Genomic DNA, 13,934 nt, shown 5'->3' on the forward strand with positions numbered 1-13,934 from the left:
CTGCAGCCAGAGTCATCACCAACACAAAGAGGGTGGAGCACATTATGCCTGTGCTTCAATATCTGCACTGGCTGCCTGCGTCACAAAGGATCCACTTCAAAACATTACGTCTTGGCTATATATATTTGAATGGTCTGGGGCTTAAATACATCTCAGATATATGAATAATATGAAACATCTAGACCCCTGAGGTCCCCAGCCATCAGAGTCAGAAGCAAACAAGGTGAAGTTGAGGATGGACTGCTCACACATTATTATTATTATTATTATTATTAATAATAATAATAATTTTATAGTTATTATTATTATTATTATTAATAATAATAATAATTTTATAGTTATTATTATTATTATGGTTATCAATCTGAATATAATTAAAATGATAAAATAATGTATTTTTAATTACGACCGAGAGAGAGAGCGAGAGAGAGAGAGAGAGATTTTAAAGACCTTTTTGATCAGGCACCGCCCTGGCCAGCTCTTGCGCTGTAAACAGAGGTCCTTCTCCCAGTAGAGCGCACGGTTCGTTTTCTTCTTGAAATCTGCTCCAGTTTCCTCTTTGAAAACTGTGAAAAACACTGCTGTCTCTCCGAGATGGTATTTTGTTCAGCTTTGTTAAAGCGTCCTCTTCTTTTTTCCTCTCTAGATCACTCACAATAACCAGCGCTTCCGCCTGTCATGTCCTAAAGAGGTACATATATTATGTTTCTACACGTGCTAGCTTGTAGTTGTCGCTTCATACTTTTTGTCAATAACCTCACAAAATCCTTTTAATTCACACTGTTTACCGACACTTCCCGGGTATTTAAAAGCCACCTCCAGCATCTTTTAATGGCGTTTTGGCAATCCGGACATATCTCCTGTCACGAGCGGCCGTTTTTCGTATTTACACATCTGAACTACACGACACACGTGACTTGCGTGTTGTTTATGTTTGCCTATTGCACTAAAATAACCTGTACTACGACACTATATTATCAGAAATGCACAATCAAATGCACAAACGTATGCATGTTTTTCTTTTACTTATTAGTTGGTTAGTTACAAAAAAAAAAAAAAAAAGGAATAATTTGAGCAAAGTTTAGTGGAAAGTTTGGGAGAGCTACCTCAAAAAATATCTTGACAATATCTCTTTAACATCCTTTTTCTGGTTAGAAATTATTGCACGGACAATTATATTTAGTTTTCATACATGAGTCAAGTAAGCGTCCATCTATTTATTCCTCTTACATGCCTACTTATCATACCAGCTTTATTTATAAGGTTATTTCATACAACCAAGGTTGAAGCAAAGTGCTGTACATGAAGAGTACTAATTAAAACATAAAACTAATTGACAAATATAACTGTAAAATACAACTAAAACAGGAATACAATGATTTAAAAAAAACAAAAACACATCAATCTTTCATGCTGGGTCTAAAGCCAGTCAGTAAAATTATATTTTTAGATGGGTTTTAAAAGTGGACAAATACGAGGCATGTCTGATTTGTAAAGGCATATTGTTCCACATTTTAGGGGCAGGAATTCCGCTTTGATTTGGTACCACCAGGAGCAGCTGATCAGCTGACCTGAGTTACCAAGAAGCTCTGAAAGCTAAAAACAAATAAAATAAGTTTAAAATGAACCCTTAAGGCTACTTAAGAATATATGGCTGTTAAAACTGTGAAAAACATTTGCTCAAGGTAATGATGGTAATCATGAGTTACATTAAAGAAAAGCGATTAAGATAAAGGTAATAAGTCAAAACTATTGTTTAATAGAAAGCCTGAGTAGTGTGTTCAGGCCTGATTTAACACAAGATTTTTGTAGTTCTCACACATTTGATTAAGTTCATAAGATTCTGTTTATAGTCATTGATAGTGTGGTGTCCATCATATTTTATAATAATATAATTTGACAGATTATTTTACTTGAAACGTGAACGTGATCTTCAGGTATCCCATATCCAGATTACCCATCGTAACATGCAGAGGCACATCTGAGACAAGTGTCGTAAAAGGTGTTGTTTAAAACTTTTGCTATCAATGTTGTGCTTTGACCTCCCGTGTACGACCAGTTGTCACTCTGTCAGGCTTGTCACTGCTCATTACTTAGTGTGGATACAGTCACTCATCACACCCCTGAAGATGACTGACAGCTTAAGCATCAGGGGATGTGCTGTTTGACAACATGTAGCATCCTCCTGTTTCCTGTGCTGTTTTCTTCGCTGTTGCGTGATGCCTCATCGGGATTACAGAACAATAAACATTTCCTCGTTTTCATATCTGTTCTGTAATGACAGCAAAAGCCCCGCACCTCTCCGAAGGCCATCACGCCCAGAATGTGTGGTGATGTGTGGTGATGACACCAGAGCTGTCGACCCTCTTGTGTCCTTTTGTGCTGTAGTGCCCGGGTAAATGACCTTATGGAGGAAATGGGTGATAATGCAAACAGATAAGGCTCGTGGTACCTGTTGACCACAGTCAGAACCTCCTAAATCAGGACCCTCTGACACAGCGCTCCATCAGTGCCTGCCTCAATGACACCCACAAGGCATTAAGCCCTTATCTGCAGTGGCCCCTGCTTAGCATTCACGCCATTCACTCGAACAATGCTACCTCTTCCCGCTCAGTGGATCTGTGACTGACAGTGGGTGTTGGTGCACTTGTGTCTGACTTCAGCCTCTATCTGACACTGGCCTGTTTATCCAGTCCAGATACCCCCACCGAGACACAATAAAGGGCGTGTGTCTTCCTTGCCACTTCCCGTGCTGTTTTTCTAACTGGACTTTTAGAATGGACCGCGCTCCCTATTTGGCACATTGGTTTCCTCCTCAGAAGGACCTGTATTAGTTGGGGGAGGGGGAGGACAGAAAGGCTGACTAATGGTTGCAGAGCCAGTTCACCACCCACTGACCAGCCAGCAAGGTGGAAATGCCTTCATTGCCAGACATCGAATAGCAGCAGGACAGCAGATAAGGCCGCTGCCTTTGATAAACAGCAGGATGAGGAATAGTGGCTGTACAATGTGGTGGCTATACACAGATTTCAAATCCTTTTTATATGCAAAGATGCTCTGTAGAATGAATGCGTTGTTTTCCATTGGAGGGCATATCTAGAATGAAGCTTTTGAGTTATGTGTAATCTACTTTGGGTTTTCATCATGCAGCTCAGATCTCATATTTGATGAGGTTGATATCAGACTACAGGATCTTGGGATCCCATGCCTCCATAATGGCTCCTGTGAAGCTGGGGGCATTATAAAGCTTCTATAATAAACCCCTGTGATCACTATATCCCTCCCTCCCTGCTCTTATTTATGAATGGCAGAATTTGACAAGGGGGCAGCTCAGGTGGGTTGCTGCCGATCACATGATACCAGCACTAAGCGAAGAATGTGGACAGGACTCCCCCCGCCTTACCTCTACGCGTGGAACCAAAAACTTTGATGCCCCCCATCATAACGAATACTCTCCTTCTCCCAGCCTCATATGCGCAGCAATGCTGTTGCAGTGGAGGGGGCGTGGAGTGGGGGGCACAGATAGTGGCTGTGTTTGATCTGAAGGTCGCCAGCCCCTTGCTGGTGTTGAGAGATCCTTGGCGGACGAGGCTCGCTCTTATTTAATAACATGAAGGGGAAGCGGACCTTTCTCTCATAATTAGGCCTAATTACCCTGTAGGTGTGGACAGACAGCCCAAGAAGAGACAAACTGCCTTTATCCATGGACTTAGAGTCAGATTACCCCGAGCTGTCTTATCTGTTACAGGGCCAGCAGGAGCCTCGGTCGTCTTCTCCTGCCTCTTCCCACTGGCCCCGACATCCAGTTATATTAGTCAGTCAGCCTGATTTATTATGGCACGTCCACAACACGCAGGTTTAATTATGCTCAGCCGGTTAGTTGGTTGCTGGACAATTCTGAGATTTTTTGTTCTCAACATTGACATGTTTAATAAGGAGACTGGGCACACGGAGCAATTTACTGACCTACCGGGCCCTTTGTTATCTGTTGTCCAATCACGTCATGAAGCCTTCTGACATTTATTAAAACCCATGCAATAAATCATGGAGCGAACAAGTATCTTGTCCTTGAGTAACTTTGACAAGAAGACATCATCTCCCAGCATCTTCAGCTGGACATTGACCAGTGGCGTTACCTTGAGGTGCGTTTTGAAGGGAAAATGCTTTGGTGAGAAATGACGGGCTTGATTGGTCGTTTGGCCACCACTCTCTGTTTGAATGGAACAAATTTAAAGGTACTTGGAAATAGATTTGAGTGACATCCTGCTGTGGTGCTGTTTGTTTACAGTGTCTGTCCCTCGCTTCCTGAGCTGCCTTCATGTTTGTGTTTGGGTTTTGTGGGTGACTCACTTTCAGCCACGACAACAGTCCCATTGTTGGGGCCAGTCCAGTCACTGGAAACGCTGACGTCTGGAAAACAGAAGGAGCTCTCGAAGGAAGCAGCAGTGGGGGAAAGTTGCTATTCTATTCATCTTTGTAATTTCTACAAGTGAAATATTAGTGCTGCATAGTAAAGTCTGTAAAGCTGACCTTGGTTGTTATTTTTGATTGACAGCGAGCTCCTCTTTAGACAATGAACTTCGCCAGTTTCAGGCTGTCTGTGTCCGTGACTCACAGCTCCATACGGGCCTGTTGCAAGACGACAATGAGGGACGCTTAATCCACCTGTTATCAGGGTGAGCCTCCCCCTGTCACACACTCATACAGGCTCAGGACTGTGGTTCAGGAATGCGGCCTTACCCACCCATTCACAGGCGGAGCAGCTTAACTGATAGACCCTCACAAAAACACTGTTGACGTTTTTTCGCCGTTTTCCTCATACCACACAAAAACAAGTTAGTACAGTTGATGGCTGGAGGCTTTTCTGTTGCTTCAGCTCAGAGATAGGCACCATTCTTCATGGTCAAAATCCCTAACACTCTTTTGTCCGATTGTCATTTGACATATTTAAGGGATCCTGTCTTCTCTAGCAGTGGCATTGTGCAACAAGTCTTGTGCATCCTTGGTCAATGGTAGATTCATAGTAAAGCTAGGGGGTTGACCGTGTCAGACTGCAGCACTGTGTGGTTAATTAGGCAGGCTGGTCAGGGGTATCTGTCTCTCCGCTTCACAGGTTCACATGGACAATTTAACCACTAACCTCCTGAAATGAGCAGCTCCTGAATGCCTTGGGCTCCAGTTTCAGTGTCTGCTGATTGCAAAGAGCAAAGGGTTATGATAAGTAAAAGTATAGGGAGGAGGGGCTGACCGATGAACGTTGGTTTATTAACCATGGCATAAACAAATTCCCACGGGGTCTCTGTGCGATCTGTCTTCATTTACAGACTACTTTTGTTTGTTTTGTGTATTGATGGATTTTAAAACATTTTTAGTTAAAAACATCAGATTAATTCATTTTCCTAAAAGAAATGCTTCTGCTCTTCAGGCAAATCTACACAAATGTTTTGGGTAAATGTAAATAGGGGCGTAACTTGTGACTCTTATCTCTGGTGACTCGTTGACAATTGTTATGAAACCTCCTCAACTAGTGGAAAAATAAAGAAAACATTTCATTAAACACCAAAATTCATTGCTGTATATCTTAAGCTCAATGTATTGCTTTAGTTCCCTGAAGCCCTCTTCTTCAACAAAATGTAGTGGAAGCAAATCTTCTGAGGTCAGTGTTGAAATAGGCCGTGTTATCTTCTAGGACTGGGCAGAATTACTGCGTCTCGTTATAAAGAATAACAAATTCACTTTAGTTTGGTTAGCGGCGCTTTCAGCTGCTGCCATCAGTCCAGTGCAGGTTGCTACACAAAGACCTGAGTTGATTTGGTTCTGCGTTACTCTAGTGGAGGGACAATGTTGTTGTTTTTTTGTTTTTTTTCTGAAACCTTGATTTCATTTTCAAGATGAACGTTCTGCCAAGTTATGAGCGCATCTCTCTCGCTTCCCACCACGCTCTGTACCCCCAACTAGTGGTGGGCGACTGCATAACGTGTAAGAAGCGTCGCACTCGATGGAACCTCTGATTTAACCAACTTTGATTTCCGGTGGTGACTCATGAGAATAATTGGCTGCTTCCGAACAGAAGATGTAAGGATTGCGTTACAAAACATGTTGCCAGACAGTTTGTATTCGTGAATCAACATCAAACTGAAATCAGGTCAATATGTTGTGTACATGATTTTCCATGTTCAGGCATCCTGTTTTCCCAGTGCGGTTTCCTCCCCCCACAAAAAAAAAACATTTGCATTGTAGCTCAGATTGTTTGCACTCACTGTGCCAATTCTTCCTCTGGATTAAATAATGCAAACAAAAATTCATGCTGAACAGCTAAATGTAACACAACACATCATGGATTACTGCGGTTGTACTAATATCACCTTAGAACTCATAGTTAGTTCATAAAACATATAATAGTGTGAAAACATGTGCAGGGATTCCTCCACTGTGCACATCAGACATATGGACCATACGCCGTAATCCCACCAGCGTTTCTGCTGTCTTTGGCTGAATTCTGCTTTTCTCAATCACCTCTTTCTTTATTGATTCCTAAATCAATGCCAAGGAGCTCAAATTAGATCTTCCTGTGGGCAAAGATATTTTTTTGCATGGGTTTTATGTCTTGAAGCAGTCTGATTCAAAGCCTTCTTGATAGTATTACATGAATTGACTATGGCAAGGAGGTCAAACATATTTTAGTGCAGGGGCCACATACAGCTTGAGTGGACCGGATCGGTGTAAAGCGCCATAATAACCTTTAAATTTAAACATTAAAGTTTTTCTTTGTCGCAGTGCAGAGTATATGCAGTGAAAATGTATACAGTATATTCGTTGCGTAAACTCTGCGTATATACTTTCCACTGGAAAATGACTATAATCTCAACACAAAGCCAATTTTAGCGAAACCTTCTGATGCAAAATACAGTGAAATATCCCAAAACTTTTACAGCTGTTGCATGATGCACGTTTTTACAAACTCACCGTGACAGCGCGACTTTGATATCTCAGCTCGCGTCACAGTGTTGTCTTGTGTCCGCTATTCTTAGGAAATGTGTTGAAAATGCTTTCTAGGAAATTTTCACCATTTGTTTGGTGTTTTGGTCGTATTGGAGCTTCTTGCAGTTCGGTTTTGGACCACAGGCCTATTGACATCCATAGACGAGAGCCTTTGCCTTTAAGAATTGTTGTTGTCTATTGGTATCCTTGTTAATAGAAAATCTTGGTGAAATTTTCTCGTGTTTCAGTATCAGCAACTACTGAACGTCTTTGCAGTCTGACGGGGCGCATCAATCTGATTTAGTCTGTGAAAGTATCGTCAGTGCAACACATTGATTCATAAATAATTCATGCCACCTGCAATTTTAAAGTCTTTTTTTTGCTTTTATGCATTTAGAGTTTCTGCTGCTTTTTCCAAAATCACTCCAACTCTCTATACCTTTCACTGGTGAATCTTCACTGTGATGCGAGGTCGTGCTGCAGAACTCTCTGGAAGGTTTTGAGTTTCCTAGATGTCAGCAGTATTGGGAGTTATACTTATGAGAAGGCTACTACCTGTGTGGTGTGTAGCCAGTATGTCAAGCGATATTAGCAGTGAATCATTGAGCAGCATTCGCATGTGATTGTTATTGCAATTTAATGTGAATGCATCATTTCCTCGCAGCATACCTTTGGTCGGTTGGGTTTCCTCACCTGCCCAGTCTACAGACGACATAAAAGGCCGAGCTCTTCCCTCTGCCTCTGGGACAGTGGCTGTTGATTACAAGAGAAGGGAGAAGCCTGAATCTCTGAGTGTTTACTGTAATTAAGCTGTCAGTGGCTTTGATTTATGGTGTATTGGCTAAGTGAGGTGTTATAAGGTAGACGAGAGAGAGAGAGAGAGAGAGAGAGAGAGAGAGAGAGAGAGAGAGAGAGAGAGAGGGCCTGCCACAGGGTTTGTCGCTACTGACAATAGAGAAAATACAGACACAACCGTCTGCAGTGTGGAAGAGAAAGGCTTGAAGGCATAATGAAGCTATTCTGTGATTGCCTCTGTTTAGTGTTTTGAGTGGGAAAAAAAGAAGAAGAAATTACAAGGGTTTCGGTGATTTGGTCCGTCTAAACATTTGTCTTCTATTATATTCTTCTGTAAGACTGAAATTACCTGTTTTGATTGGACTTTTTTTTCCTTTTTTCCCCCCTCACTTCTGCAGAAAGTGTCTCACTGACACTTTGTGATGGAAAAATTCTTTCTGCAGCCGAAACCTCACTGTGAGCATTTCCCAATCTATTTTCTTACATTAAGATTCTCAACCTGAATTACACTACTGAATTCTAACAATTCCCACTCGCCTGTTCTATTCCACAGGATTCTCTTCTTCAGCGAATGTAATGGTGCCAGCTTCCAGCCCCCTTGCATCCCCGCACTGACTGCATAGCCGAGGGATGTCTCGCCCCGCTCCATCCCCCATTTACACCCTGAGGGGTGCTGGTGGCCCTCTTAACAGCCTCCACTTTAGCTGTCACGGTGAAGGCACTCCTCTTTTATTTTCTGGGTGAGTCATCTTTAATATTTCTCAGCAAGTAAAGTTATTGCTTATGTTTTTTTTTCATTAATTTCCTCATATAAATCACACACCTATTAAGAGCCTAAACACATTTGACTGTTTGAACTGCTTCTTTTGGGGTTGCTTTATTCTGTAGGAGCCATGAAACACTTTTTTAAACAGCATTTTTGTTTTTGCAGGTCAGGCAAAGGTGCCATCCATATGTGGAACCTGAACAGCAGGAGGGCTGAGAAGGTCATAGAAGGTCATTCTGGAAGCTCGGTAATGTGGGTCAGCACACTGCAGTCCAAAGATTACCTCGTCAGGTACATGCCACATGTTTGTATTTGGATGTTTTACAATGTCGGATTTAGGTCAGGGTTTGTCAAACATAAGGCCTGTGGACCAAATCCGGCCTGCGATTGGCTCCAATATGGCCCCAAAACCACCAAGCCTGTTGTAAAAAATAAAAAATTCACTGTATTTTGCACCAGTAGGTATCATTAAAATTGGCTTTACGTTGAGATTTTAGCCATTTTCTGGAGTAAATCTCTGGTTTTTGCTAAAACATAGACAATTTCATCACGTATACTTTGCGCCACAACAAATAAAAGTTTAAATTTAAAGGTTGTTTCGGCACTATTCCATCAGTCCGGGACACTCAAGATGGGATTCGGCTGTATAGCCTCGTTTCCACTGCACAGAATGTGACGGTACAGTACAGTTCAGGTTTTCCTGCCTCCCCTCTGCAAAAGTCGTGGATGGTACCGAAAGAATGGTACCCAAGGGTTACGATTTTTCATCACCCTTCCACTGGGGTACCCAGCATTACAGAACAGATCCGATAAGGAGGAGCAAAACGCAGCCGTCTGCTTATTGGTCAGTGATTTATGTCACTCCTGACAAACCTGCAATATTTAAGTATCTCATCGACTGTATGAATCCTCTGTTGTTGTTTACAAACTCCGCTTTGTGCACACTGGTCGCTTTGGTAACTCGTTTTTTTTTTTTTTTTTTTACCGTGTTGGTCCCGAGAGTCACAAAACTACTGTTGCGTAATGACGTCACATACCTGCGCTGTTCACAACCCCGCCTACATTTTAACCGGGCTCTCTGTGGTGGGACCGCACAATAGTACACTTTGCTTTACCGTGCCGTTTCCTCTGATTCTGTGCCATGGAAACAAGGTTTATGTGGCCCCTGTACTGAAATGTGTTTGAGGTCCCTGATTTAAGTAATACCACTTTTGAGCTCTGGGTGGCAGCAATGAGTCCGTGTCCACAGGGTTTCTGCTGTTAGCTGTTGCACAGAACTCGGACCGTGGACATAGTTCCCGTCCATTTTAGTGCCGAATCGGCTACTTTGGTTATTTGTGTAGAGAAGGGGGGAAGATAGAGTGACTCAATACACCAACCTTTGGTACAGTGTGGTATTACAAGACTGATTGGGCTGCATCTAGTTGTTTTTTCTTGTATTTTTGACATTTCAATGACAAGGCCAACAAGTATGGTGCAATATGGTTTGTTGACTTTTTTTCTTCTTGTGGGGCAGTCAGGGACGAGACATGCAGGTGTGTCTGTGGGATCTGAGCGAAGGTCGCAGTGAGCTGGTGGACACCGTGTGGACGGGCAGCGTTGGATTCTGTCAGTGCTCCACGCTGGAGACGAGCCCGAAAAACTACCTGCTGGCATTTCCAGGTCAACAGACAGAAGAGGTCAGTGATTCAAAGAGAGAGTCCTCCACCTCCACCAGGATGTTCTCGTACGGAAGGGAAATGAATGTCGAGCAGAGTTTGTCTAAATTGTAAGATTTCAGTCATTCCTTAGGAATTTGACTCAATGTGGAGATTGATATCTTATTAATAATCTTTCCATCCATCTTCTCTACCTGTCTTGATCCAAGTTAGGCTACAGGAAGCTGGAGCTGATCCCAGGCAACTGTTGGCAAACGCCAGGGTACACGCTTGACAGGTTTTTAATAATAATATCTTCACTTGTCAGTTTGTCAGGAAATCACAAAAATGTGAAAAATTTTAATTCAGAGGACATTTTTTATTTATTTATTTATTTAGTTATTTATTTATTTTACTTAGATGACTAGTATAGCAGCAGCTATGTTTCTGGACTGTTTTAAATAATAGTCTTATTCAATAATAAGACTCTTGAGCCATTGCAGTTGCAAAATATAATTGCAGAAAATGAACCGAGTCCTCTCCTGGTCAAAGTATCCACTGACACATGCCGTTGCATCCACAGTAGCTGGGCTATCTAATTGTTTAGATTGTTTTATTAAGAAAAGACAACCTGTAAGAGCCTGACCAGGCATGCTGTTGTTATCACACATATTTGTGGCTTTCAGTGCTGTTTGTGTGTGTGAGACTTGATTTCCTTCCATCAAAGTCCTGGAACCTTTTCCCAACATGACATCATTTGATTGGTCTTTAAAAAAAAATAAAAATCCATTCAAGTAGCATCAGGAAATCAGTTGAGAATAAACATGACCTTTAAGAAAGTATTCTGCAGTCATCAACTGTCAAACAACAATATGAATGCTATTCTTCAGAAATCAGCCTTCGCATCATGAGTCAGCATGCAATAACAGGAACATAAAAGCAATGACTAGTGAAATGTCAGTTAATTTTAGAGCTAGTTAATAACACGTGTGACAGTGAATGCGTTTGTTGAGAATTCTACTTTTTTGGTAGGTGACTGACAGGCATGCACCTGCTTCTGTATATGGTCACAGGTGGTAAATGAAAGTGAATATTTACACCTCTAGTCGTCTGTTGGGGCAAAATGAGAAATTGCACATTTAATTGTGCATAGAAATGAAATCGTAGTTCTGTCTGTCTCGTAGTTGATGCAAGCCTGCACGGTTTTGTGTGGAGCCAGTGTTTGAGCCGTGAGGTGGGATGGGGAGAGGGCAGCCAACTATTCAGCCATCTTTTATTGCCTCCAGATTCATGTTACTTGCTCCACTGCGGAGGAGCCACACTTGAAAGGGACAGCGCAGTCACCTGATCCAGTCAAACGTGCCTCTGCTAACCCCGGCCCAGCAGGCCAGGCATCAGGGCGCCTGTGACTCCCAGCACCTCAATAATGCCATTGTCCCTACAGACACATATAGAAACACACCTACACGCCCATTAAAAGCCAGAACCAAAACAGGCCAGGGCCGATTTGGGTATTTGGCCTCTCCGCCCCATTCCACAGACAGATGCTTATCATTCTAGTCAAACACCCACATGAATTAAATCCTGCAAGAAACAATACAGGGACACATGGCACCGAGCACGCACAACAATATGATTTAATACTGCAGGCAGAGCGCCGGTCACTATTTTGATACGTAACTAAGAAAACAGTTTTGCAGGTACTTTAGTGGTTCACAGGGAGATTTGTGCCAACTGACTGCCGCCATGGCAGAAGCATAAATTAACCGTGTGGGAGTTTTATTTCTGGGCAGTGTGATGCTGCACAAGAACAGTGATCACCTGAGGCGCAGAGAAAGGCCCGCTTTCTCTTTCAGACACGCCGAGAGAAACATGCAGGACAGATGTGGCCTCGCGCTAAAATACGGATCGCTCCCTTAAAGGGCTGTTTAAACTGAGCCCTAATGAGGATGAATATGCCAATCATCAGTCCAGGGGAAGTTAAAGGAATGAGCTGTGGGTACACATACATACACACTTTATCACTGGCTTCATTAGCCAGAGTGTCTTTTTCTCCAAATCAGTGCCAATGTGTGCAGGAAAACACCGCTCACGTCGCAGGGTTGGGCCTGAGGAGGATTTATTATAGACACAAACACGGCCGCTCTGCACTGATAGATGGTACTGTACTGGTAATCAGATTCTCCCTGATCTGCAGTCGTTCTGCACACAGCAACACATTTAAGGCCCCTGCATACTCCCTTTTTGAACCCATAAGAACAAGAAGAAAATTCGGCAGTGACGTCAGCCAGCTGCTGAAAAAAAAAGCTTTTTCGGCAGGACTGTTCATGCTCTGATAAGAAGCTGCCGAAGTCGAAGGCCACGCCCCCTCGCAGCAGCCACACGTCTGTGATGCGGCGTTTAAACTTTTCAACTGCAGTTTATTTCTGGCCTCCAGTGCTTTCAGAAATACATTTCTCTGAACTTTTTCAGTAATAAAAGAGACAGTTTTTGTCCGAGCGCCATGTTGGTCCGGTTTTAACTACAGGAGCTGACAGCTGTTCGTGATGTGTTCAGGTGCATCATGTAAAAGCCTGCACTCCGACATTTTAACGAGCTGCGGCGCTCGTACAGTAGCGATGTTACAAGCTAAATATGATTAAAATATCACTGATAGTCATGAGCGAACTGGAACACGCATGCGCAGTGCAGAAGTTTCGGCAGTGCGGCACCCACATAGTTCGGGCCAGGGCGGTTGCCACAGCCGAAACAAATGTCTTCGGCCAGAGGGAGCTGGCCGAAGGAAATGACGTCATTTTGTTCGGCAGGACCTAGCACTGCCGAACTTTCGTCTTGTTCTTATGGAGTATGAAGAGGCCTTTAGGTTGCCACTTTTTTTTTTTTTTTTAAATCTAGAAAGACGTACCGCAATGCATGTTGGCATATGCACGTTCAGCAGTGTAAGAGGTATTCAGGATTCCTCCTGTACTTCTGTGGTGAGGATTGAAGTCTGACATGGTCAAAGGAAACGATCAACAGAGGAAAGTTAACTTGACATTACAAGCTTTCAGATCCAATTTGCCCTAAATTGCCTCGTCCTCCACAGGTCCGGGTTATCGAGCTGCCCAGTAAGACTCCGGTCTGCTCCCTGGTACCAGAGGAAAAGCTGGGAATGGTCATGTGCATAAAGCTCTGGCAGGTAAGCACACCTCGAGTGTCACTCTAACAATCACTGTTGATGTGTTTTTAACCACCGTGTCTGCCAATGTGCACTTCTAGTTCAACAAGTGGACTTTGATAGCCAGCGGGCTATAAATACTGCTTTCTTTGCTGCTGGTTTAAAATGTGTAGTTTTACTCACCTGCTTCGCTCCGAGTAACCCAACAACAAGACACAATAATAGAAAAGTCACCCCCCCAAAAAAATCCACATGCGAGAAGCAACACATGATTTACAGCCCAACAACTCATTGTGGACCATTTTTCCAAGCATTTCTTCTCAGCTGGCAGCGAATCCCAAGACTGTAATTAGAGTGTTTGGAAGGGCCGGGGGTTCACAGCCATATATCAGCCTGCAGCTGTACATCCAGTCTGATCTGGGTAAAAAGTTAGCTTTCTGTTTTCTAAATGCTGTTGAAAGTTTTATTTTCCTCCCATTAATGAGACCCTGTAATTATTTTTATAGTTAATTGTTAACTCGTTTGGTTTTGGCTTCGGGGAGTCGTTGAATAGAGGTTTTAGACTCATGCGAGCCTGCGGATGGGTTTGAATACATTC

At 42.8% G+C, this 13,934-nt stretch overlaps 1 protein-coding gene across 1 annotated transcript in view; it reads left to right on the plus strand.

Annotated features, from left to right (window-relative positions):
• The first annotated feature begins 488 nt into the window (after positions 1-488).
• Positions 489-13,934, plus strand: part of gnb1l (guanine nucleotide binding protein (G protein), beta polypeptide 1-like) — a 29,817-nt gene continuing 16,371 nt past the window's right edge. Inside the window, 7 exon segments of the mRNA XM_080466854.1 lie at positions 489-522; positions 647-691; positions 8,175-8,232; positions 8,330-8,516; positions 8,708-8,833; positions 10,059-10,221; positions 13,265-13,357. Of these exon segments, the coding sequence (XP_080322980.1) occupies positions 8,407-8,516; positions 8,708-8,833; positions 10,059-10,221; positions 13,265-13,357 (492 nt within the window). The 5' untranslated portion in view covers positions 489-522; positions 647-691; positions 8,175-8,232; positions 8,330-8,406.

This window comes from Lipophrys pholis, assembly GCF_963383615.2.
Source record: "Lipophrys pholis genome assembly, chromosome: 7".
Classification (NCBI taxonomy): domain Eukaryota; kingdom Metazoa; phylum Chordata; class Actinopteri; order Blenniiformes; family Blenniidae; genus Lipophrys; species Lipophrys pholis.